The 26743-nt window shown below is 41.5% G+C and overlaps 3 protein-coding genes across 3 annotated transcripts; 1 reads left to right on the plus strand and 2 right to left on the minus strand.

The window, feature by feature from the left end:
• Positions 1 to 13173: 13173 nt before the first annotated feature.
• On the minus strand, positions 13174 to 13776 carry LOC136062915 (uncharacterized). Its single transcript, XM_065762632.1, has one exon. It carries the CDS (start codon positions 13774 to 13776, stop codon positions 13174 to 13176), a length of 603 nt encoding a protein of 200 aa, XP_065618704.1.
• A 359-nt stretch (positions 13777 to 14135) lies between these two features.
• Positions 14136 to 14801, minus strand: LOC136062916 (uncharacterized). Its single transcript, XM_065762633.1, has one exon. It carries the CDS (start codon positions 14799 to 14801, stop codon positions 14136 to 14138), a length of 666 nt encoding a protein of 221 aa, XP_065618705.1.
• A 2718-nt stretch (positions 14802 to 17519) lies between these two features.
• LOC112004857 (small ribosomal subunit protein eS7z) lies at positions 17520 to 21235 on the plus strand. The gene is made up of 6 exons (XM_065762651.1): positions 17520 to 17635; positions 19226 to 19314; positions 19419 to 19499; positions 19594 to 19714; positions 20440 to 20622; positions 20915 to 21235. Exons 2-6 carry the CDS (start codon positions 19247 to 19249, stop codon positions 21032 to 21034), a joined length of 573 nt encoding a protein of 190 aa, XP_065618723.1. The 5' UTR covers positions 17520 to 17635; positions 19226 to 19246; the 3' UTR covers positions 21035 to 21235.
• The last annotated feature ends 5508 nt before the right edge of the window (positions 21236 to 26743 follow it).

The raw sequence follows: 26743 nt of genomic DNA on the forward strand, positions 1-26743 counted from the left end.
TTTTCTATTTATGACTTAATGTTGTTTGCTTCTATTTAACCAAAAATTGTATGTTAAGAATTATTTTATTATATTCAATTCTCTCTTGATCTGATGATAAAAAGCACTCATCAGGAGCGGATACCATAAGTTAAAAATCTTTCTTAAAAAAAAAAAAAAATCTCTCTTATCCATCTTCTATTACATCTAATTATATTTCTAAAAAAATTAAAGAAGAAAACAATGGAGTAGACATTGTTGTAGTTTTCAATCTAATGCAATTTTCTGGTCTAAGTCTAACTATAATATTTCATATTTCATATTAATTACCACTTTCCTTAATCAATTAGCAGTTATTAAAATACTATAATTAATTTTATCAAATATATGGAGGTTCCTAGAATGTTTAGAGTAAGAGAATCCAAAATAGTTTCAGTGTTTCACTGACATGTGGAGAACGTGTACAAGTTGTACATCAATCTTTTCTTTTCTTTTTTGATGGGATGCTGTACATCGATCTAATCCCTAATTATTGTAGGAGAAATATTACAAGAATCTAGAAAAATCACAGCTTAATTATTGCATTAAAAACGCTAGACATTAAGAGCATTTTCATAAAAAATTGTAAAAATTTTAACATTTAGCATCTAAAACACCAACTTTATAACATATAACACATCACTTTATAATATCTCTTGCATCAAAATTTTTATTTTTTTAAAACTTCATTTAAATATTTTTTCTTTATCATTTTTTATTCTTCCTCTCTCTCTGTCTCTCTCTCCTTTGTCTTTCTCTTTCTCAATCTAGCACCGCTGGCCACCACATCCACCCATCCATACCACAACCACTACAATCACAAACAACAGCAGAGAAAAAAAAAAAAAACCCTCCACATCCACCCACCACATCCACCCATACCACAACCACCACATCACCCACCATCGCCACCACCAGCCAAATCCACCGCAACCACAAACAACGGCAGAGAAAAAAAAAAACCTCCACATTCAAAGCCACCAAATCAACCTAGACTCACAAATCAACTTAGCACCCAAACTTCTTGACCTTCAACCACTACCTCTCCCTCACACACCTCGCTAGCGAGATCAACAGCTACACCACCATAACCATTTGCGCCGTCGACAAACCGATTCTGAAACTGGACCTCAAACCGTCCGTGCCATTTCGGTCTCGGGACAACATCGTCCTCATCTGCGTTTCGTCAAGGATTTTCGAAATGCAAAGGTGGAGCTTGCGGTGTTTGTCGTTGGAGAACTTCAATTCATAGTGTTGCTCCTCCGACATCATCTCGTAGAGAGTTTGAGACTGAGATTAAGAGTAAGAGTGAGTCGAAGGTGTTGGTTGTGGTGGTGGAGAAGAGGAAGGAGAGTAAAGCTAAGAGAGAGAGAGAGAGAGAGAGAGAGAGAGAGAGAGAATATATATTTAAAAACTCTAGCATCTTGCTATAGTAGGGTGTCAAAAATAAGATTCTACTATAGCTCAATGCTAAAAATTTTAAGATTTAGCATATTTGATGTAGGTGTGTTTTTATCATTTGAGGTGCTAAAAATACTAAAAATAGCATTTAGCATTTTTAGCACCTTTGATAAGAATGCTCTTAGGTATATAGAAATTTGTTGTGCTGCTACTCTTGGGTTTATAAGATTTTTTTTTTTTTCTCCCTACAAGAAAATTCAATAAAATAAAGAACATCTTGGGCAAGTTTGGTGGCCTGTGAATCTAAAGTGCTCATTTTCTATATAATATAGCATTCAAGATATCACTCACTTTGTTTATAGGATGACCCATTTGTACAGATTCAAGATAGTCCCTCACTTTGTTTATTTATTTATTTTTACGAATAATAAAATTTGTTGCATCACATATGACAGGGACACATGTCTAGGGCGTAGTTAGAAATTTTTATTTGGAGGCGCCAACTTATGATACTAATTTATTAGCTTATACAAACTTTCATAAACGTGCATAAACACAAATATCTATACACACATATAACTTAGTATCTTCCATAACAAATCCTTCAAGTTTCATTTTTAATATAAGTTATCAAATTATCAACCAAAGTGAGTAAAAAAATTTTAATTGAACTAATGAAATATTCAATGATATGAATGATTCAAAATTTTAACAAACACAAGAACATAATTTACAATAATAAAAAAAAATGAATGTGAAAAAAAAAAAAAACATTTTCTATAACACTAGACCAATTGGAAATTTTTTTTTAAAAAATCATTGGACTAGCTCAAATATTTGGGAAGGCTAAGGCTCATTTTTGTAGGCTAATAATTAAAACATTAAATATTTATATATAGTATTAAAATAATTTTAAATTTGGGGGGTGGGGGGGAGGAGCATGGCCCACCACTCATACATGTAGCTCTACCCCTGCACATGTCATTTTTTTCTAAGAAAATTGATACAAATACATGTTATCTTCTTATTGGAATTTAAAGTTTAAAACTCTAAACATGTTTGAAGTTAAACTTTTTTTTTTTTTTAAGAAAATTTTGAAGTTAAACTTAATCCTTCATTTTAATATTTTATTATGAATTAATCAAAAAATTGTGTTTAGTATATAAAACAAAAGGATATTGCTGGAATGTTCGGATTGTCCTAAAACCGCAGTGATTGGCTCTGCCCATGGGCCATGGCTGACTAGTAAAACAACCCCCCCAGCAAAGCATATTATGGGGTTCTTTGATTTGAGAAATTTATTAGTTTACACAAACTTAGAAACCGTAGGTAGAAGCACTCTTCAGTCATTGTTGATGATTCATCCTCCAATCCGGCCGTCCTCTCATTTGTCACTGTCGAAGAGAAGCGTGAAGAGACTGAACTCTCTCTATATTTAATGCCGCTCTTCTCAATTCCCATCATCATTATTATTCGTTGAAGATGCGTGCGTTGTTTATTCATAAACTTATAACACATACGCAGTAATTTGCGGAAAATAATACGTAGCTAATAAATATCTCTAAATAGTAAATACTTAATTCTATACATATTGGTCATTTACAAATAGAGTTTATATAAAAGAATAATGTTAGATGTACAAATTTTTTTATAAACAGCTGATGTGATGAATAATTATTAATAAATAAAAAAGTGATATTAATGGTATATCTAGATAAAAACCAATAAGAGGTTGGCTATATTAATATTTTGTAAAATAGTTTGTGTCTGTAGAGTTACTCTTATAAAAAATATTGTGCTTTTAAGCTTTAAACAATCACAATATTCTCTAAATTCAATAACTAAAAACAATCCAAGGAAAAAAAAAATTTTTGAAATTTGAAAGTAGGGATAAACAGAAACGCAAGTCAATAATTAAGAATAATCCAAATTTAATAAATATTTTGTAAAATTTTTTGAAAGCATAGTTAAGTAGGGAGAGACTTTAGAAAAACTTACATGGGAATTGGATTTGTGGATCTAACTAGAGAAGTTGTTGTCCTTGAAAGCAAGTTGTGAGGATAGGAAGATCGAGCAAGTATATTGGGCTATGGGCCGTGCATGAGGACAGACAAAAGCCTAAAGATGGTCAAAGGGTTTGTTAAGTCTAAGACAATGGGCTGAGGATAAATGAAGAGAATGATGGATCAGCTATGGTTTCCGAGGAGTCAAGCCACCTTGGGAGAGCTTTAGGGAAGGTAACCATTTTGGGAAGAATAAGTTTCAAGAAAGGTAGCAGAGCTAAGTCAACAATAAAAGAAGAAATATTTAGGAAGAAGACTGTCACCACCACATTAAATGCACTACACCAAATGAACTGGCTACATTTATGGAGAAATGACACCTAAACAGTGTCATTTCAACTCATAACAACTCACAAAATTTCTAGGAGGTCCTAATGGGACAAACATCCAAGGGATTACCTATGAAATCAACAGGTGGAAGGCTAGGATGGAGGGGTGAAAGACTATATAAGAAAAAGGCCACCGAAAAAAATGGGGCATGTAATCTAAGAAGGAAGAAAAAAAGAAGAACACACTATATTTAGATAAGCTTGAATTAATACAAGAACATCTCATCCTCGAACTTGACCAAGGAGCATTATTTCTATCAATCTGTGCTTTCAGTCTTATTGGCTTGAACCCTATTAACTATGGCCCATACTTAATTTGCTGAGTTGTTTTCTTGAAAAACCCAATCTCTAATAAACATATTGTTTTGAGCTTGTTGGGTTATATCGTCCACTGTTCTTGGTGGGCTAAAGTTCAAACTCCAGTCCTTACACAAGAAATTAAGAGGTAGAACTCATGTGAATTTCACTCCATAAAGAAATATTGAGGATTTATAAACATGAAGGAATATCATTTAGTAGATAGAAATTGATGCTTTTTTTTTTCTCTTATATCCAATTGGAGGTGCATGCTAGTGGAGAACATTATAAATTTACAATTGTTATAATCCCATGAGGAACTTGGTGGTGGTGTAATTTAACCCCTAAGTTTGGGATAAGCACAAGTTGATAAAAAAAAATTATAATGATAATAAAAATCATAGCATATAAATTATAAAACCTATTGAAAAGTTGTTAAGTATTCTTCTTCCTTTTTTTTTTTTTTTCAATAATAATGAACTTTCAATCGATTTTTGGATTGAAATTCACGCTCATAGCCCTTCGTATAATCATGCGTAGTTTTCTCACAAATCAAAAGGAGTTTTTATAAGTAAGACACCTACTTCCGCAAGTGGTACCTTAGCATAAGAATATTTGTGAGTAAAATTAAATTCTAGCTGAATTTTGTGATAGGCTTAAACTTCTTAGTCAAAATCTGCCTCCTTTAATTTTTATAATTAAGTTGTGTGGGGACATTTTTGCCTCAAGACCAAGTGTTGCACATTGTAATCTTTTTTGGCTTCAAATCCCACATTAGAAGGAAATGCTTCTTCTTCATGCCATATAAAGGATGACCAATGGTGATAGAGTACCACTAGTTTGGTTGGTACTCTATCACCATTGGTCATCCCTTATATGGCATGAAGAGGAAGGCTTTCCTTCCAATGTGAGACTTTTTTCTAAAAAAAGATTACAATGTGTAACACTTGGTCTTGAGGCAAAAATGTCCTCACAAGTTGGATAAGATATCATCTTTGTTGTTTATTATTGTATTAAATTAGCATCACCCAGCTTGACATTTCTTTTATTTATTTATTTATTTTTGGTTTCTTTTACGCCATTAAAAAGGATGATTATTTTTCAAATTTTTAATATAATAAAACACATGGAAACGTTATCTCCAATGACTTTGAAACCAAAAGTTAATGTTATTGTGCTACCACAACATGTTGATGCGAACAATTGAATAAAAAAATCATATCAACAAAAACGTAAATATCAATGTAGGGACCAGATTTAGGCTCTTCTTCAAGTTGAGAGAGTAGACCCAGATCCAGCTTGCCCTTCAATGAATTTATAGAGAGTGGGCTCAAGAACTAGGCCTTAGTAAGGGGTGCAACTGCCCTGCATGGTTGCATGTGGATTTATCAACTTAAACATGAATTGGGATGCATAATGATGCTCCTCGGACTGGTCTTCCGAAGCTTGGCGTTCTTATTGCTTCTTTTAAGATTGATTACAAAGGTCCAGAGGACGCAGGTCACTACAGGACTTCTTAATGCAGATCTTCTATCCCCCTTTCAGGAGAGACTTCTTACGTTATATACCTCTCTAAACTGATCCTAACCCTCTATTTGTTGATCAGTCAGGCCACCACTTGAGAGCCTATCCCATCAGCCGCATCCCCATTCCTCTAGTGGGTTGCAGCACTCAAGACAGCACTGTTCAGGAGTCCTGTCCTCATTAATGCGGCCAGGACGTTAGTTGAGGGCATTCAATGCAGAGGTGACAGCTCGCCTAAGACTTGCTCCTTCGCCGTGCTCTCGTCGCCGACGCGTGGCACTGGACCCTCTCCTCCTCGGATATTCAAGAAGACCCCTCTTTGGTGGGGTGGTGCTCGTGTTCTTCTGAGGTCTCGGATGCCCGAGGACGGGGCCATCCTCGGATACGTTCCTCGGGGGCCGGACCTCGCGCTTTCATCCTTGGACCCCACAGCATCCTCGGCGCGGGCCCTTGGGCCTGGCTTGGAGTGGGCCAAGGCTGCCTGATTTTTTGGCCCCACAATAGCCCCTCAAAATCTTGCTGCACGCATCCTCGGGCGGGGAGAAGGGTTTTGACATCCTTGGGCCTACTCCGTGCTTAGTCGAGCCTTACACCCCGTCAACCCTGGGGTCTATTCATCTGCCCAAGGCGCGTTGCTGATGTTTCGGAGCGTGTAACGTGCCCTTCATTAAATTCAAGCGGCTCTGTGCTCCCCACATTTAACGAGGCGTTACCAATCTAACGGTGGAGATTTGTCTCGCATTTATGGCCGGGAAAACCTGCATGGTTCTTCGATTTGGGGTATAAATACCCCTTAGAACTGCTTCTTCCTGTTTCTTATTTGCAATCAAGAATTTTCGCACGTCCTTCCTGAGTTCAACCACACTCTCACTTACATCTCCAGCACAAAAAGCCTGTCCGTGGAGCTCCTCCTCTTTTAGTAAGTCGTTCTATCCCTCTCTAAGCTCTCTTCCTCTTCACCCCTTCTTCTCCTTCGCCCGTTCTTTCTTAGTTCCTTTAGGCGTCAATTGGGATGGGTAGGTTTAAGAAATACATCTACACTAAGGAGGCGATGGAGAAATTCATCGCCGACTATGAGATTCCTAGCAATGTAGGTCGAGGTACTGTGAGGATAGGGATTGGCTCTTACAAAGGTAGGAAGGCGAAGTGGTAATTCCCATTATCGCCTTCCTCAAAGGGGGGATGAGGATTCCCATGGGGCTGGTGATGAGGGGCTACCTCACACACTTCCGGTTGGCCCCCACCCAGTGTGCAATAAACGTCTTTAGGATTTTGGGCTGTGTGGACGCCCTGAACGAGAAGATGGGGCTAAGGTTGACCCACCATGACGTGAACTGATGCTATAACCTTTAGCTCCTTAAGGGCAAGTCCTATTACCTAAAGACGAGGGATGACAGGGTACGACTCATCCAGTGCCTCCCTGAGTCCAGCAAGGGGCTGAACGAGGATTTCCTCATCGTGTCCGGGGAGTGGCACGATGGCCTTCACTACCCAACAACGGAGGGAATACCAGGTGGGGGAATAGGAGTAGGAGGGGTTTCAAGTTCTCTTGTCTTTTTCCTTCTTTTTTTCTTACTAATGTGGTGGTGTTTTCTCCTTGTAGACCCGCACGCTTTTGAGCGCCACTTCCACCTGGTCAACCGGGAGGATTTGTAGAACGTGCTGAGGGCATCAGTTTTTGTAAACGAGGACGACCATCAAGTTAGAGATGCCCACAAAATCTTGGGGTATACTCCTGTCCAGAAATCATTACCGGTTCCGAAGCACGTGATCTGAGCGAACGACCCTCGGCTTCAGAAAATTACTGTGACCGACGACGGATTTCTATTCCCCAAGGAGCCCTCCGATCCAAAAGTTGTTACCCTAGCCGTCCCCTCTTCTTCCCACATATTCGCCGAGGCTGCCGAGGAGGATCCAGAAAGGGAAGAGGACGCGTTTGACATTTTTGCCTAGCTCGATCAGTCCGAGGACCCTCCCGGGGATTTGGGCGACCCTTGTTTGACCGAAGTAGACCTCCTCGCTTCAGAAGCCCCTCCTCTGCCAACAATGGGATACAAGAGGAAACCTCTCACCAGCTTGTTAGACCTAATCGAAGGCCAACCGGGGAAGTCCCAGCAGAAGCTTCCCCCTCCTCCTCCCAAGACTCAGTCCGTTCAGACGAGGTCAACCTCCACCCAGCAGAAGCTTCCCCCTCCTCCTCCTCCTCCTTCTCAGACAAGCCTGCCTTCTGGGTCCGTGCTCGCCGACCTCAAGAAGAAGAAAGATAAGAGCAAAAGGCTTATGGAGGATAAGCCAGTGTCCTCGCAGGAGGAGGACAATACTCTGCAGCTGTCCAAGCAGATTAAGATAGGCGGCAAGAGCTAGGACAGGCAGGTCGTCACCACCTCGTCGAAGGCTCAGGCCTGGCTCCCAGCCCCAATACTCCATGGGGAGCCCTTGAGGGATGACACCTCCCTCAGGGACTTCAACGAGGGTGAAGGCGCGCACGTGGCCGACGCACTGGAGAGGTGCCTGCTACTCCTAGCGGACATGGCCGAGCTGGACTCTTTGAGGAGCAAGCAGGTCTTCCTCAGTCTTAAGTGATATTTGGGGATGGTAAGAACTTATGATTTTGACTCCCCACCTTTTTTTTTTTCTTTTCCTTTTTTTTTTTTTTTTTGGAGTTAGGCTTATAGTACATCGATTACTTTGGCAGGCTGTCCAGGCCACCTATAGGTTGGAGGCGGCGGCCAACGATCAAGGGAAGGCCCTCGACTTGGAGCGGGAGAGGCACTTTCAGGCTACCCAGACCCTCAAGACCTCTGAGGCTGACCTCGCCAAGGCCAGAGAGGACTTGAAGGCGATGACCAGGGCTCGAGACAGCGCAGAGTCTGGTCTTGAGGGTGCCCAGAACCAGGCTAGGGAGCAGATGAGGCGCTTGGGTGAGGCGGAGGAGCAGCTGAGGATCGTGAGGGAGCTGATCGCCGATCTTCAAGCTAAGGTGGCTACGGCCGAGGGGGCCCAGAGGGAGGCAGAGTGGGCCAAAGACGAGGCTCAGCGGGCTAAGGTCGAGGCGAATTTTGGTAAGGAGGAGGCCTTGGCTGCCAAGGAGGAGGCCGAGACTGCCTCCTACGTTGAGGGGGTGGCTGAGATAGAGGCTCTTTATAAAGCTCAAGTTCCGGGGGTATGTAGGCACTACTGCTCACAGGTCTGGGCTGAGACCCTCAAACAAGATGGGGTGGAGGCCTCGTCCGACCTGTGGAAGGCGGAGAGCGTGTACTACCCCCCTGCTATCTGCGAGGCTGCCCTTGATGGCGCCGAGGCTGGGGAGGTTGTTGAGGAGGTAGGGGCTGCTGAACTAAGGGAGGATCCGAGCGAGGAGGCGCCCCAAGGGGTAGCGGAGGTCCCTTCCGATGCTCAAATCCCTACGATCGAGGAAGCAGCCATTCTCGCCGTACCTCTGCAGGCCGTCCCCTTAGGCCAGGGCTCAGAAGACCAGAGGTTGCCCCTGTCTAGCCATCTACAGGGGGTGAGACTGTGCAGAAAGAGTAGATCCTTTGGCGTCTCGGCCCAACCTGCTTTTGCTATTTGCTTGATCTTTTCCTATCCTTTTTTACTTTATTTTATTTTATTGTTCTTCCTTCTTTTCTTTTATGTAATGTGGCTCTTGCCACGCAACTTCTATGGACACATTATTGTAATGGGAGTTTAATTTCCCTTCTTATCTATTTTGGATTGTTTATTTGTTTGCATGCTATCTACTTCCTCTCTTTTCTTTTTATTTGCATGAATTTAACTTGAATTGTGTCTTGGGCAATTACATCGGTAACAATGATAATGGGAAAGATCGTATGCGTGGGCAGTCCCCTTATGTCTCAAGGGCTAGGTAGGGTTTCGATCCATCCTAACTTAGGATATTTTGAAGTAGTTAGTTTCTCCATATGCTTGAGTCTGAGGACCATGCAATGCCTTGGTTCTGTCTAACACTTAGGATATTTTGAAGTAGTTAGTTTCCCCATAAGCTTGAGTCCGAGGACCATGCAATGCCTTGGTTCTGTCTAACACTTAGGATATTTTGAAGTAGTTAGTTTCCCCATAGGCTTGAGTCCGAGGACCATGCAATGCCTTGGTTCTGTCTAACACTTAGGATATTTCGAAGTAATTAGTTTCCCCATAGGCTTGAGTTCGAGGACCATGCAATGTCTTAGTTCTATCTAACACTTAGTCTAGTCGTCAGAACGCGAGATACATAGTCATAATAGCGTAAGCATTTGAATCCAAAAAGGCTTCTTCATTAATAATAATACATTTTCAGGTTATTTACATTCCACGGACGAGGTACAGGTTTTTCGTCTAGATCTTCTAAGTAGTATGCACCTATCCCCGCTACTGACATAATTCAGTAGGACCCCTCCCAGTTGGGTCCCAGCTTTCCCCAAGAAGGGTTCTTAGCAGCCTTTACGACTTTTCTCAGCACCAGGTCCCCCGGTGTTAGTGGTCTGAGTCTCACATTGGTATCATACCCCTGCTTGAGCTTTTGTTGGTAATAGGCCAGCTGGATCATCGCTCGTTCCCTTCGTTCTTCTACCTGGTCCAGGCTCCTCCCCAGCAGTTCATCATTACTGCCTGGGGTGAAAGAGCTCGTCCTTAGTGTCGGGAAGCTTGTTTCTAGGGGGATCACCGCCTCGGCACCATAAGTTAAGACGAGGGTGTTTCCCCCATTGACCGCCAGGGCGTGGTCCGGTATGTCCAGAGAACGTGGGGTAGTTCCTTTACCCATCTCCCTTTGGCGTTGTCCAGTCTCTTCTTAAGCCCGCTGACGATGACCTTGTTGACGGCCTCGGCTTGCCCGTTTCCCTGAGGGTAGGCGGGCGTTGAGTATTTATTTGTGATACTAAGCTCATGATAGTACCTCCTGAAGGCCTTACTATCGAATTGGAGCCCATTATCCGAGACAAGGGTGTGGGGGACCCCAAATCGTGTCACAATGTTCCTCTAAAGGAATTTCTTTGCGTCTACGTCCCTGATGTTGGCCAGTGGCTCGGCCTCGACCCACTTGGTAAAGTAGTCCGTGGCTACCAACAGATACTTCTTATTCCCTGGCACTCTGAGGAATGGTCCTACAATGTCCAAGCCCCATTGGGCAAACGGCCACGGACTAGACAAGGGATTAAGGACCCCTCCTGGTTGATGGATATTCGGGGCAAACCTTTGGCGTTGGTCACACTTCTTGACATAATCCTGGGCCTCTTGCTGCATCCCTGGTCACCAATATCCCTGTGTGACGGCTCGGTGAGACAATGATCTCCCCCCTGTATGGCTCCCGCAGATTCCCTCGTGCAGCTCTTCGAGCAGTAATTCTGCTGCTTCGGGGTGGACGCATAGTAGGTATGGCCCTGAGTAGGAGCGCCTGTATAGTTTATGAGAGGAGCTTTTCGTCGTACTTTCTCAGCCTCTGACTTGTCTTGGGGCAAGATATCATCTTTGAGGAATCTCACAATGGGGTCCATCCAGCTGGGACCCACTCCGACCCTAAGGATGGGGATCGCTTCCTTCGTCACCTCACTTACCCTCTATAGGTGCTCCACAAGTATAATCCGAGGTAGACCATCCGCCGAGGAAGTTGCGAGTGTGGCTAATGAATCGGCATGGCTGTTCCCACGCCTGGGGATATGAGACAGACTGAAAAGGTCGAAGTCCGACTGCAAGCGCTTGACTTGGCTTAGGTATTCTTGCATTCTCGAATCTCGAGCCTCCATCTCTCCCCTTACCTGTCCCACTACCAGTCTCGAGTCTGAGAACATGTCCACCGACTTTCCCCCCATCTTCCGTACCATGGCCATACCCTGCAATAATGCCTCGTACTCGGCCTCGTTGTTTATGGCCGGGAATCCGAGCCTCAGGGATTTCTCTATGACATGATCTTCAGGGGACACTAAGACTAGTCCTACTCTTGACTTTCTTTGGTTTGCCGCGCCATCAACATATACTTTCTAGCATGGTGGCTTCGGGACAAAGACCGCTCCAACTGGCCTTTCGTCAGCGATCCTTCCCTCGGTTCCCACTTTTATAGTTGGCTCAGCGAACTCCGCCGTTAAGTCTGCCAGAACCTGGCACTTTATGGCAGTCCGAGGATGGTATTCCACTTTGCAATTCTTCCCGTGTAGTCGGCGGCCCGAAGTACGGACTTCAAGGGTAGTTGGGTTAAGACGACCACCGTGTGAGCCTGGAAGTAATGAGGCAGCTTTCGCGTGGCATGGACCACGGCAAGTATGGCCTTTTCCAAGGGTAAGTATTTGATCTCGACTTCGTGTAATGACTTGCTAACATAGTAGACCGATTTTTAGACGCCACCATCATCTCGTATCAGCACCAGGCTCACAGCGTGGTGCGCCATAGCGATGTACGCGTATAGTACCTCGTCGGCCTCCGATTTAGACATGATGGGCGGCCGGGCCAAGTAATCTTTGAGTTGTTGGAAGGTCGTGGCGCATTCCTCAGACCACTCAAATCCCTTCCATTTGTTGAGCAGGAGATAGAACGGTCTGCATCGGTCGGCCGACCTGGAAATAAATCGATTCAGGGCTGCGATCATCCCAATGAGCCTCTAGATCTCCTTGGGGTTTTGCGGAGGCCTTAGATTTTGAATAGCTCTGATTTGGTCAGGGTCGACCTCGATCCCCCGGTGGGTGATGATGTAGCCCAGGAACTTGCCAGATCCCACGCCAAACGAGCACTTGGATGCATTTAGTCGCAGCCTGTGCTTTCTGAGGACGTCGAATATACAACCGAGGTCCCACAAATGCTCGGACACCAATCTGCTCTTTACCACCATATCGTCAACATAGATCTCAATGTTTTTTGCCCAACAATGGCTCGAACATTCTCGTCATCATCCTCTGATAAGTAGATCCAGCGTTCTTCAGGCCGAATGGCATCACCTTGTAGTGGTAGTTCCCGATGGGCGTTACGAAGGCCGTCTTCTCCTGATCCTCCAAGGCTAATGGGATCTGGTGGTAGCCTTGAAAGGCATCTAAGAAGCTCATCCGAGGATGGCCTGCAGTTGCATCCACCAACTGGTCTATCCGTGGCATTGGGAAGGGGTCCTTTGGGCAAGCTTTATTCAGGTTCGTGAAGTCCACGCAAACCCTTCGTTTCCCACTCTTCTTCTTGACCACCACAGTGCTGGCTAACCACTCGGGGTAGAATACTTCTTTAATAGCGCCCGCACGCTTGAGTTTATTGACCTCTTCCTTAACTGCCTTGGCGTGCTCCTTTGACGGGCGTCGAGGTGGCTGTTTCCTAGGGATTACCAAAGGGTTGACGTTAAGGCGGTGACAGATGAAGGATGGGTCAATCCCTAGGGCATCGCAGGGGTCCCATGCAAACACGTCCAGGTTACTCTTGAGAAACTCAAGCAACTCCTCCTTCTCTCGGGGAGGCAGTTGGGTTTCGACCTGAAAGAACCTCTCCTGGTCATCGTCGATGACCACTTTCTCTAGGCCTTCGAGCCTTGCTTCCTCAGCGGCCATGTCAGCTGGTGCCACCGAGGTGGTTAGCTGCTATAAGTTTTCGGCCATGGTGGCCGAAGGCTCTGTATCTTGCGAACGTGAGGTGGTCACGACCATACACCGCCTTGCCGTTGACTGGCACCCTCGGATCTTGAGGATTCGGTCTCCAGACGGGAATTTCACTTTCTGGTGCAACGAAGAGGCGACACCTCCTAAGGTGTGGAGCCAAGGCCTTCCCACAATGGCAGTGTAAGGGGCGTACGTGTTCACCACTATAAAGTCCACCTCTACTACTTCCGGGCTGGTCTGGATGGGCAGCCTGATCATGCCCTCCGGGATGACTAGCTTCCCATCGAAGCTCATCAATGGGGAGCTATAGGGCGACAAGTCCTCTGGCTTTAGCCCCAGCCCCTTATAGAGGTCGGGGTACATGACCTCCACCGCGCTGCCACCGTCCACCATCACCCTTTTGACGTCATAACCCCCAATTCTGAGGGTGATCACCAAGGCATCGTCGTGGAGTTGGGTGGTTCCGTCCTTGTCCTCCTCGGAAAAAGTCAGGGTTGGGTAACAGCCTCTTCTGGCCCTCTTTGGCTCTGACTGGGACTCCCCGGTGGCCCTCTGGGCTACGGACAACACCCGCGAAGGGCACATGCCTATTCTTCCTAGCGCAGCCAATATCACATTAATCGTTCCAGCGGGCTACCCCATGGCTGTGTCCTTCCGTGGCTCATGGTAGGTTTGGCCCTGCTGGCTGCTGGAATGGTGCAAGAGATGCTTCAGCCGCCCTTCCCAGACTAACTGGTCCAGATAGTTCCAGAGATTCCTACAGTCCTCTGTAGCGTGCCTGTGGTCTTGTTGATACTGGTAGTAACGGTCCTGATTACGCTTCTCGGGGTCCCCCGACATCTTATTCGGCCACTTGAAATACGGTTCGTTCTTGATCTTTTCAGCACCCTGTGCACCGGTTCTCGGAACACAGCGCCGACAGCCTGGGCGCTTGTCGCCCCAGATTACCCTATGAAATTTCTTCTTAGACTGGTGTTGTTATATCGGTCCGACCTGGAATCCCTCCTCTCCTGAGGGATAGCTTTCTCCTTCCCCTTGCCCTGTAGCAAGTCTTCCTCAACCCGTTTGTATTTGTCGATCCGGTCCATTAGCTGCCGCACGCTGGTGGTGGGCTTACAAGTTAAGGACTTCCTCAGGCTGTGCCCCATTGGGAGCCCATTCTTGAACGTGTTGATGGCGACATCATCGTACTTGCTGTCCAACTCGTTGTAAATCTCCCAATACTTGTCCGAGTAAGCCTTGAGGGTCTTGTCATCGCGCATGGTCAGGGACAGCAACGCGCTCATGGGCCGAGGAGGTCTGTTGTTCGTGACAAAACGGGAACCAAAGGCCTGGGTCAGCTGTCTGTACGAGTCTACGGAATTCGTCCTCAAGCCGTTAAACCACCTCATTGCCACAGGCCCCAAGCTGGACAGGAAGACTTTGCACATCAGCGCCTCGTTCTTAAAGTGAACGGCCATCCTTTGATTGAACTGGCTCACGTGCTCCACGGGGTCCGTTTTGCCATTGTAAACAGTGGAGGTCGGCTGCTGGAACCTCCGAGGGAGCACCGCCTCGTCTATGCGACACGTAAAGGGCGACCTGGAGAGCCGATCCAGCGCCCTACCCATGGCGTCGCTTCCTAAGCCTTTAGGGGTGTGGCTGCCACACCTACGCCTCTGATAGCGCTCATCCACGTGGGAGAAAACTTCACTCGGGGGTGTCGTCAGCCTTTGCCTGTAGTCATTATCACTTTCGTCGTCAGAGGGTAAGTCAAGGCTGGGTTTGGGTCGCTTTCGCTGTGCATGGCGCAACTTTCTCTTCAAATCATCTATCTCTCACTGCATGGCCGCCTTATCTTCCTGCCTCTGAGAGGCGTGACTCTTATTCTCCCGCGGTCTTGCGGTTAGGTCGTTATCGCCTCCCTAGGGCACGCAGCCGCTTCTATGTGTATGGCTTTTGCTAGTTTATGAGGTGTGCACGCTTCCTTCTCGGAATCATCCGTTCTCCTCATTCTGGCCGTGCCCCGTGTCGCCATAGTCGTTCGGACGTTGGGGTCTAGCTGGTTCATGTCGATGGGAACTCCCTTAGTGAGGGTCTGACCCTACCATGTCTGGCTGTTGTCCTTACTGACGCACGAGTTCTTCCCACAGACGGCGCCAATTGTAAGGACCAAATTTGGGCTCTTCTTCAAGTTGAGAGAGTAGGCCCAGATCCAGCTTGCCCTTCAATGAATTTATAGAGAGTGGGCTCAAGAACTAGGCCCTAGTAAGGGGTGCAACTGCCCTGCATGGTTGCATGTGGATTTATCAACTTAAACATGAATTGGGATGCACAATGATGCTCCTCGAACTGGTCTTTCGAAGCTTGACGTTCTTATTGCTTCTTTTAAGATTGATTACAAAGGTCCAGAGGACGCAGGTCACTACAAGACTTCTTAATGCAGATCTTCTGTCCCCCTTTTAGGAGAGACTCCTTACGTTATATACCTCTCTAAACTGATCCTAACCCTCCATTTGTTGATCAGTCAGGCCACCACTTGAGAGCCTGTCCCATCAGCCGCATCCCCATTCCTCCAGTGGGTTGCAGCACCCAAGACAGCACTGTTCAGGAGTCCTGTCCTCATTAATGCGGCCAGAACGTTAGTTGAGGGCATTCAATGCAGAGGTGACAGCTCGCCTAAGACTTGCTCCTTTGCCGTGCTCCCGTCGCTGACGCATGGCACTGGACCCTCTCCTGCTCGGATATTCAAGAAGACCCCTCTTTGGTGGGGTGGTGCTCGTGTTCTTCCGAGATCTCGGATGCCCGAGGACGGGGCCATCCTCGGATACGTTCCTCGGGGGCCGGACCTCGCGCTTTCATCCTCGAACCCCACATGCATCCTCGGCGCGGGCCTCTGGGCCTGGCTTGGAGTGGGCCAAGGCTGCCTGATTTTCTGGCCCCACAATCAAATACAATAGAATATAAAAAATAGAAAATAGAAAATAATTGAATTAACTTTTTGATAGACAAAAAAATAGAGAGCTTAATATCAACTTTTTGTTTTTATTTTTTATATTCTATTGTATTTGATATTTACATTTTTTGTTGATATGAAAAAAAAAAATTCATTATCAAATTTTTTATTCAATTGTTCGTATCAACATGTTGTAGTAGCACAATAACATTAACTTCTAGAATACATACACACATACGTACATATAAATATATATATATATATATAATGTGATTTTTCAATAAACATAGTTCATGAATCTTATCTAAAAAACATGATCGAAGCTTCCGAAGAAAGAGATTTTCTTTTATCAACGTTTGATTCTTAATCGATAATACTCTCTTTCCTCAAATACAAACTTTGTTCCACTTGGAAACAGTGTAAGAGATGTTAGTTCGCTTGTAGTAGGTGAGATTGACAATGGCAATGATTTGATGAGTTTTATTGCATAAATTTGGGGTTTAGACCAATGTTATGAACTTTATTATCACGTCAAAGAATGTAGAGATGTTGTTTCAATGTAAGCTACTTGATGCTCACAAAATTTTCATTGTAAGGTCAATTTCTCTAAATCTTATTGGCCCATAGTCAAACAAGAAATAAAACTTCTTGGTGGTTGTTACTTAATTTAATATAGTCATTATTTTTTGGATGGTTGATTTCATATTACATTTACATAGTTTAACAAGCCAAAATGGGCATTTGCCCCTTTAGCCAAAACTTTCAAGTAAAATGCTCATGTTCTGAAACTATCTAGTAAAATGCTCTTGTTTTGAAACTCGATTTTTAGATTTTCATTGAAAAACTCAATTTGATGAAAACCAAGTAATGTGAGAAATTTTACACGGAACTCGAGTTCTTTTTTTTTTTTTTTTTTTTTAGTTTGATTTCACATAACTCGATTTTTAGAGAATTGAGTTTAAAACAATAATATTTTACTATATAGTTTCAGAATATGAGCATTTTACTAGAAAGTTTTACCGAAATGGACAAATGCCCATTTTAGCCTAGTTTCACATTTAGATTGATTTACCCAACTTATCTACTAGCGTGATTTAAAAAAAAAAAAAAGTCTACTTGTGCGCCAGACAAGTTGATCGACCCAACTACCAAAAAAAAATTAAAGATATGAATCAACCCGTTTTTAATGCGGGTAAAAAAAATCTCGGGTTCGGATTTGATTAATGGACCCGAGTCTAGTTTTGGGCCCAAAAAAAAAAAGAAGGAAGTTTGAAAAAAAAATTAAGAAGAAACAAAAATTGATAGTGGAAAACAATTGTAGAGAAGAATGGGTTTTGGGCTTGCCCCAAAGCCCAAATTACTCAATACCCAATTCAAAGGTAAACCCATCTCACAAAAGAATCCATAAACCCCAAACCTAGGAAAAGGGTTTTCTCTCCTATCATCCAAAAGGTTTTGTTTAAGCTTCAGGAATTTCGCTCGCACTCATATCGTCGCCTCACCCTTCAGGTGCGCCTCAAAACCCATTTTTCTACAATCTCTGAATCAGTTTTGTTATTCTCTGTATGTATGTATGTTTGTTTGTTTCCCGAGAAACGAATTCTCTTAATTCCTTTTTGTTTTCTCATTCATAAATCTTAATCTTATGTTGTTGGGTTTAGATTTGGTTTTAGTTTCACACCGTAATTGGGTCTAAAAAAAACTGCGAATTGGCCCTGAATTATCTGCCTTTGCCTTTATTATCATAATACGATTTTAGATTTTTTTTTTTTTTTCTCTGATGTTATTGTTACCCAAGTTGTAGTAATAACTTTTTGTGACAATTGCAGTCTTCTGACAATGTTGTGGTTAACATATGACAATGTTGTGATTAACTTAAAAGTGACATTACTCTCTGGAAAAAAGTTTGGCTCTAGACGGGTTTGGAGATATATTCCTACAACCTACTATGTGGCGATTGAAGAGACCATCCTTATGTAGGAAGAGATAGGTCCAAACTGGTTTGGAGCTAATCTTTGTCTGGAAATTATTGTTTCACCCTTTTTGGGGTCCACTTCAACCCACAATGTGTACACTTTCACACCAATGCCCGCATTTAACATATGATACATGATGTGTACAGACAGACAATGTACATAGAGAGTGATACAATCAAAGCCCGCCCTTTTGCTATTTTTATAATACGATTTTAGTTTTTTTTTTTTTTTTTTTTTCTCTGATGTTATTGTTACCCAAGTAGTAGTAGTAATAATAAGTTTTGTGACAATTGCAGTCTTATGACAATGTTGTGATTAACTTAAAAGTGGCATTACTTTCTGGAAAAAAGTTTGGCTCTAGATGGGTTTGGAGCTATCTTCTTGCAACCTACTATGTGGCAATTGAAGAAAACCATCTTTATGTAGGAAGAGATAGGTCCAAACTGGTTTGGAGCTAATCTTTGTCCGGAAATTATTGTTTCACACTTTTTGGGGTCCACTTCAACCCACAATGTGCACACTTTCACACCAATGCCCGCATTTAACATATGATACATGATGTGTACAGACAGACAATGTACATAGAGAGTGATACAATCAAAGCCCGCCCTTTTGCAGGTGTGAATTAATTAAGTGCCTGTTTCATAAGTCATAACTAACCCCAAACTGTATATATTCAAAGTATAGATTTTTTAAACTTCACTTTTTGTTTTCTAGGTAAATAACCTCTTTTAAATAAAATAAAAAATAAACTGTGCCAAACAAGCGCGAAGCAGCCACATTGTTTTGTCAACCTGATGCTTGGTGTTAGGGATGGGCTTTGTAGGACAACAACTAGTTACTAGTACTTTGTTTTAAATTATTTTAGTGGTAATTGACAAGTGGCGGTCGTTTACATAATTAATTTCTGGTGATGGTTTGCCGGGCTATATGTTATCTTCTATTTTTCTTTATCTAACTTGAAATATATATGTATTCAGTATTCAGTATGTTCATCAAAGATTATCCGAAAATAAGTTTATTTTCAAGGTCCCTTTTATTTTATTCTATTAGGTTTCATTTTAAGTTAATATATTTCCTTACATTTTAAATCCCTCATGCAGGTCACTCTTTTGTGTGCCAGTTGTTAAACCAGTTTGTCAACATGTATTCTGCAAGGAGGAAGATCAGTAAAGCTGAGGATGCTTCTCTCACTGGCACGGAAGAGTTGGTTAGGAGGTTATTATACTGGCTTCTATAAGATTTTCCTTAGGTTATTGAACTTGACAGTCCCTTCCAAATGTTTTGGCATCTGATTGTGTGCTTTATTTATCATCCCTGCAGGCACTCTTTGATTTGGAACATACCAACCAGGAGCTGCAAAGTGACCTGAAGGATCTCTATATTGACTCTGCAGCGTAAGTGTTTTATATTGCACCATATGTAGTTCTAACCACTTGCTTTTGGTTCTCTGCCTTATAAGTGACTAGTATTCTTTCTTTTCTGTTATAGTCCAATCGATGTTGGGGACAGAAAGACTGTTGTTGTCCATACTCCCTATAGATTGAGGAAAGCCTTCCGCAAGATTCATGTTAGGCTTGTAAGAGAGCTTGAGAAGAAGTTCAGCGGAAAGGTAAATCAAAATGACTTTCTATAATTTGGTTGTCTTACAATTTCATTTGGGCCTTTGGTCCAACACATTGCCATTGTGGAAGAAACTTTAATTCATACAAAGTTAAGGACAAACAACCCAGTTTGGTAGAAATTTCTTTGACCCACTAACATGATAATTTAAATGACCATCCATGTGCTTTTAATCACAGGAGCAATTTAATTGTTGTCAATAACTTAATGGGTAATGTGATTGAAATCTATGCAGATGGTCATTGAATCACCTTGTAATAGGTTCCAAGAGATTTCTCCAAACCGGTTTTGAAAAAAAAAAAAAAAAACTTCTTTTTCCAAATCATAATGCTTTTTTTCTGACGGTATTGTTTGAGATTTCTATTTTCCTGTCATTCTCTGTGCTCCCTTTTTAATTATATTCTCTTGTGTGCTCTTTCTTTTGTTCCTCACAAATTTTTAGCCAGCCACTTTAAATTCTTCTGTTTATATTATTTTAACAAGCCATTGGACTTCCATGTAATTATGTGGAACCATTATCAAACCGCGTTTTTTTGAAATACGTCTTTTTTAAACTTCACTTTTTTCTAAGCACAACATTTTCAAACAACCCCATTTTCAAAAATCTGAAAAATAAGCTGTACTAAACTGGCACACATGTTTTCCTTTTAGTATATATATTAAGGTTAATGGTGTTGATATTATAGTGATTTTACTCCCTTTAAAACCTTGCAGAATGTGATCCTGATTGCCACCCGGAGGACATTGAGGCCACCAAAGAAAGGTTCTGCTGTTCAACGACCTCGCAACTGCACACTCACTGCTGTGCACGAGGCAATGCTGGAGGATATTGTATTGCCTGCTGAGATTGTTGGGAAGCGTGTCAGATATAGACATGATGGATCCAAGATAATGAAGGTGACCACTACAGCCACATAGCAAGCAAATTACGTCTTTTGGTTTATTGTTGGGAGTTGTTTATACAAATTTCTAACAAATTATAATATGAAGATAAGGCTTGATTATGATTTAGAGAAGATTAGTGAATAGTATGGGATCTTAATGTTTTCGTTACCTATAAAAAAAAAAAAAAAAAAGTATGGGATATGATTTTAATGCAACGGTTACAGTCAGCTTGGTTAATGTACTGGTGATATGTTTTTTACATTTAATTCCAGTATTTATCCAACAATCATGCTTTTGTGGACAGGTTTTCTTGGATCCTAAAGAACGAAACAACACTGAGTACAAGCTGGATTCCTTTGCTGCAGTTCACAAGAAGCTCTCTGGCAAAGATGCTGTGTTTGAGTATCAAGTAACAGAGGCCTAGAATGGCACTTTTGAACATTAACCAAGAACTCCGAATTCAACTTTCCAAAATTTTGTTGTTGAGTTTGCTTAGAAGCAGGAAACCTTAGTGATGGATATTTTCACCATAATGATATGATTTATGTTTTGTGGTATGGTTATGACCAAAATTTTGGTGGTTTTATGTAAATCATTCTCTTATATGCAAGTGTACTTTCCTTCACTTTTTTGTTTATGATGAAACCTGCCTACCTTTTTGTTATACGAACTTGACTTTTGCCTTGGTTGGAAGCTCAATCTGGCTTTGTTCGCAGCTGGACTGGCTGATTTTTGTGTAATTCTCGAAAGGGACCTAGTTTGGTACTAATTGTGCTTGGCTTGGAAATGCCTTTGTACACCTTGAAGTTTTCCTCATGTGTAGTTCCCAGGGGTTCGGATCACTTTTGTTTTGCATGGTTTGACAAATTTCAGCTTACACATCAGCATATGCACACGCATGTACATGATATTTATTGAGTAAAGGTTAATTAATGGTTAGTTTATCTGGATTTTTCTACCAAATAGATTTCTTTATATCCTAACTATTCTTTTATAACTTATGGGTCTAGATTTTGCATGTTAGCGTTTCACAAACAATAATCTTAAAATAACAAAGGGTTATGTTAACTCATACACATTAGCATATGCACACGCATGTACATGAGATTTATTGAGTAAAGGTTAATTAATGGTTAGTTTATCCAAATTCTTCTATCAAATAGATTTCTTTAGATCTTAACTATTCTTTTATAATTTAAGAGTCTAGATTTTGTCATGTTAGTGTTCCACAAACAATAATCTTAAAATAACAAAGGGTTATTTTAACGGATACCCTTAGAGTAATTGTTATTAAACCATAATAAGAAGGTTTTAACACCACTTTCATGAAAAATATAAAAACTATCAACAACATTTGTTGTTGTCATTTTTTCAATAAAATATTTCTAAAAATAGTTCTTAAACTAATGCCCTAAGAGCATTGGTTAATATTTCACAATAACAAAATAATCTTGCAAACAAAACATAAAAGAGCATTGTTAGTAGAATGCTATCATGGCAGAATCTAAACTCTTAAATCATAAAAGAATAGTTAGGATTTTAAAAAAAATCTATTGGTAGAATACCCCAGAGGATTTGAACCCAGTTTATCCTGGATGAATTTACATCCTCTAGAGTTCTTAAGGTATTCTACAAGGTAAAGTTCTTTAAATCTCCACCATTCTTTCAAAATAAGTGGATAATATGCTACCACATCATCAGTCTACTAATAAAATCTCAAATCAATCTTAAAAGTCATGAGTTGATATCATTAACCCAAAAGCACACTCTACTGCATCATAAATCTCAAATTAATCTTAAAAGTCACGACTTGATATCATTAACCCAAAAGTACGCACTTGCCATTCTTTATGCTAAAATTTATTATTAGATACTGTAAAGTTATTATTTACAACTATATGTTTTGTTGGCTTATATTCCGTGCCAAATTTGATTATAATTATATTCAATCTGTTATATCCTGTATTTATTGTGGGATTTCATTGTAAGGGTTGTGTGTTAGAAAGAGAGAGAGTGTGAAGACTCAAGCATTTGAAGAATGAAGGTTTCTTGCGAGTATCTCACGACTTAGCTTCCCGCGAAGTGAATCATATGCCCTGCACGTGCTAGAATACGAAAAGTCAGGCCAGATGGAGACAGCTGTGTCTCGCGAGTATCTCGCGGGTAAGGCCTTCCCGCGAGACACCCACGAGGCATTCTGGTCTGCCAGCCTGTCCAGTCTGATACATACTTTCTGTGCCTACACTATTTATACCCACATTACCCACAAATTTTAAGGAGAGCTTCTGAGAGAAAACCCTAGTAAAACACCTTGAGAGTTAGAGATTGTTATACCCATAATCCTCTACACATTTGTTTTGAAAATTTCCTCATCTCCTACCTCTCCACTTCCATACCATTGAGAGGTTGATAGCCCAAATACTTACCACACCCTTTCAGAGTGTTAAGTGAAGTTTTGGTGCTGCTGGGAAGCATTGGAAGAAGCCAACGATGGCAAATGCAACATGGAGCTTGTTGCGGGATCCGGAGAACTAAGACAAGACACGGTTCCGAGAAGCTTTGTTAGAGTAGGAGCTTGGAGGGCTTAGGTGCATCTGGTAGATTAGGCTTGAAGGGTCTCTTGCTAACCCATGTATTCCAAATGATTATCTAGTGGATCGATTTTCGCTTGTAGGGCGGCGGAGAGGTTTTTCGCCGAGTTCTTCGGTTTCCTCTTTGATAACATATCTCGGTGTTATCTATGTTTGCATCTTTCTACCCTACTCTTGTTCATTTCATTTTTACTGCTGTGTTGCTTTAAATATGTATTAGAGTAGTTGTCTTGCTTATACACTTGTGTTTACACTATTCCGCACTTAGTATTAAGTTAGTGTAAAATCAACTAAACCGTAACTTTAATTTGGGGGTCTAAACTGCTCGTGTGTTTTCGACACATTTTTGAGCTTTCAATTGGTATCAGAGCGGGTACACTCACTGTGGTTTAAATACCTGAGTGTGATCCTTGACTCTTTTTGAGATGGATAGGTCCCAATCCCTAACTGTTCCACCATTCTTTGATAGTAACAATTATGCTTTCTGGAAAGTCAAAATGAGGGCATTTTTATGCTCTATTGATGATACCGTTTGGGATGCGATTGAAGTAGGTTGGACTAGGCCGGAAGCAGCAAAATCCACTTTGGATAAGATAGCTCTTGCGGTGGCTAATGCTAATAGTAAAGCCTTGAATGATATTTTTTGTGATGTGTCTCCAGATGAATTCCACTGGATCTCTCACATGACAGTTGCCAAGGAAGCTTGGGAGATTTTGGAGACTACCTATGAAGGTACAAAGAAAATTAAGGACACAAAGCTTCAGATGCTTACCACCAAGTTCGAAGAGCTTAAGATGGGAGATGATGAGTCCTTTGATTCGTTTTATAGGAAGCTCAATGAAATTGTGATTGCGAAGCTCAATCTTAGTGAGAAGATTGAAGATACTAAGGTAGTGAGAAAATTTTTGAGGTCCTTACCGGAGAGCTTTCGAGCAAAAGTCACAGCCATAAAGGAAAGCAAATATTTGGATGAAATTAAGATCCAAGAGCTCATTGGATCTCTTCAAACGTATAAGCTTGGACTGCCTTCTCATAAGACAAGTAAATCTCTTGCTCTTAAAACCATTACCGAAAGAATGGATGATTTCTCCGATGAAGATGAAGTGGAAAAAGATGTAGCATTCCTTGCAAAGAACTTTCAGAAATTTATAAAGATGAAGAACAGTGGGAAACTGTTCAGTAGAGGGAAGTTCTCATCCTCCAAAGGGGATAGTAAAGAGTTTAAGAAGAAAGATGAAAAGGATTTCTAGTATTCTCAAGGCATTGTTTGTTATGAATGCAATGGCCATGGACATCTCAAGAAGGAGTGTCCCAATTATCTAAGAGGAATGGGCAGGGCATATGTTATAACTCTGAGTGATTCTGATTCATCCAACTCTAATTCGGAAGAGAGCTGTGATGGAGAAGAAAACTACTCCGCCTTTATGACTATTGCTCATGTTGAGTCCGCAGAGGACTTAAATCAACTAGTGCAAGAACTTGGAGAGCATAATGATGAGGAATCCATGGGAATGGTAGAAGAATCAGATGTTGAAGAAGATGAAGACTTAACAGGTCTTCAAGAGAACTACAATTCTCTACTTGAAAAGTTAGGAGAATATACAAGGGTAGCCAAGGCAGCCATAAAGAAGATGAAAAAGGCAGAAGAGGACTATAAAAGTCTTCTAGTGCATTATAAAGAGGCCAGGTGTGAAATTGAGACGCTGAATGGTGAGTTGATTGAAGCCTACTAAAAAATCAGATTTCTTGAGTAAGAGGTAGCGCAAGCACATGCCAAGATAGAGAGGGTCTCTTCCAAGAAGCTAGATGATGTTATTTCATCTCAGAAACATGCATCAGACAAGTCCGAACTGAGATATACCGGAGGGAGCAGCTCATCAGCCAATGTCACCAAAGAAGTGAAGTTCGTGAGGCCAAAGATACGGTTGTAGAAGAGCCTACTCCTGAGAAAGTTAAGGCTGAAAAGAAGAAGAATGGCGCTGATTAACAGGTGTTAAATAAGTCTTGTAATCAATCAGAAGCTAGAGGAAGATCACTCCCAAGACCACAACGGGGTCCTAGAACGAATCCTCTTTGTCACTTTTGCGGATTACAAGGATATACAAGACCCAATTGTCATAAACTGAGAGCATTGAACAATACAAGCGCTCCTCAATCACGAGGAAGGAGAAATGACGAGAGGTCTTGGGGTGGTGAGCAACCAAGGAGTCAAAACTGTGATCCAAGAATGATAGACGTGATGAAGATGATCAGTGTCTTCACCACTTGTCTGGAAAGTTTCACCAGAAGGTTTGAAAGTCCCAAGTCTTGTACCCAATTCGTCAAGGATATCACCTCAAACGCACGTGACGTGTGGGTGAAGAAGGGTACTCATGCATAAGCATTATAACATATCCATGCACTAATTCTTCTAATATTTAGGGACTTTTGTTGTTGCATCTTACCATGCATTGCCTTCATTTGATTGCATGTTTCTTTTACCTGTTTGGCTTGTGCCTGTTTTTTTCTTTTTTTTTTAATCTTACTTCATTTTGATTTGTTTTTAAGTGTGTTCAAAAAATTCAAAAACCCATAAAAATTGAAAAATCTTCAAAAAGTTTGATCACTTGTTTTGTGCATATCTCATGTGAGTTTGGCCTAGTACCTTCGTACTAATGGCGTAGTGCATTTATGAGCTTAGCTTGTTATGTATGCACATTTATCTTTGTGGAAGAAATCTTGAAAATTATGTGTGATTGTTGTAAATAGATCTTCAAGCTTGTCATGAATGATTGGTCAATAGTCTTGATGGTCTTGATACATGCATAGACTTGTGTCTATATCTCTTTCCACTTTATTTTTTGTTTTTACAAAAGAGCTCACTAAATGTAAATCTCCAAATGAAAAGAGATATCGAGCTGCAAAAACTTGTCGCACATACTAGTATTTGACTAGGAAAAAGGGAAAGCGACTTGTGTTTTGAAATGCATGGTGCTTAAAAAGCCAAAGGCTAACACTCAATATTGAAATATCAAAAATTTCAAGCACCAATCTCAAAGAAGAGATGTATTGTCCAAAAATGGATCAAATGTTATGCTTTATGCAGAAGCCAAATGAAAAGCTTCTAAGTTATGTAATCATTCTCTTGTGAGATGTCATATATACTCATTTCTATAATTGAGATAGTCCAGTTGATTTTGTATCAGTTGTGTATGTCTCGATTGAATTGATCATTGAAACTTCACTCTGGTCTAAGGATTATTTCACACTTGATACTCACCCACAACACACAAGACTTTGATTCAATGAATGCTTATCTCATTTGTGTGATTGTACATGTTCAAATGTGATGTGTATGCTCAAATACTTGATGATCAAATCCAAAAAGATTTTTGAGTGTTTTATTTGTTTTTTAAAGTGATTTTATACTTTCGTGTTCTTTGTCTTTTGTTCAAAATGCACTTCTGTGTTTTTCTTCAAAAAATTGGTTTAGAGGTTCTCTCGTGAGAAGCTTGTGACTTAGAGCTTCCTATGAAAAGGGCTTGAGGAAAATAAAATTTTCA

This window comes from Quercus suber, unplaced genomic scaffold (genome assembly GCF_002906115.3).
Source record: "Quercus suber isolate HL8 unplaced genomic scaffold, Cork oak 2.0 scaffold_467, whole genome shotgun sequence".
Classification (NCBI taxonomy): domain Eukaryota; kingdom Viridiplantae; phylum Streptophyta; class Magnoliopsida; order Fagales; family Fagaceae; genus Quercus; species Quercus suber.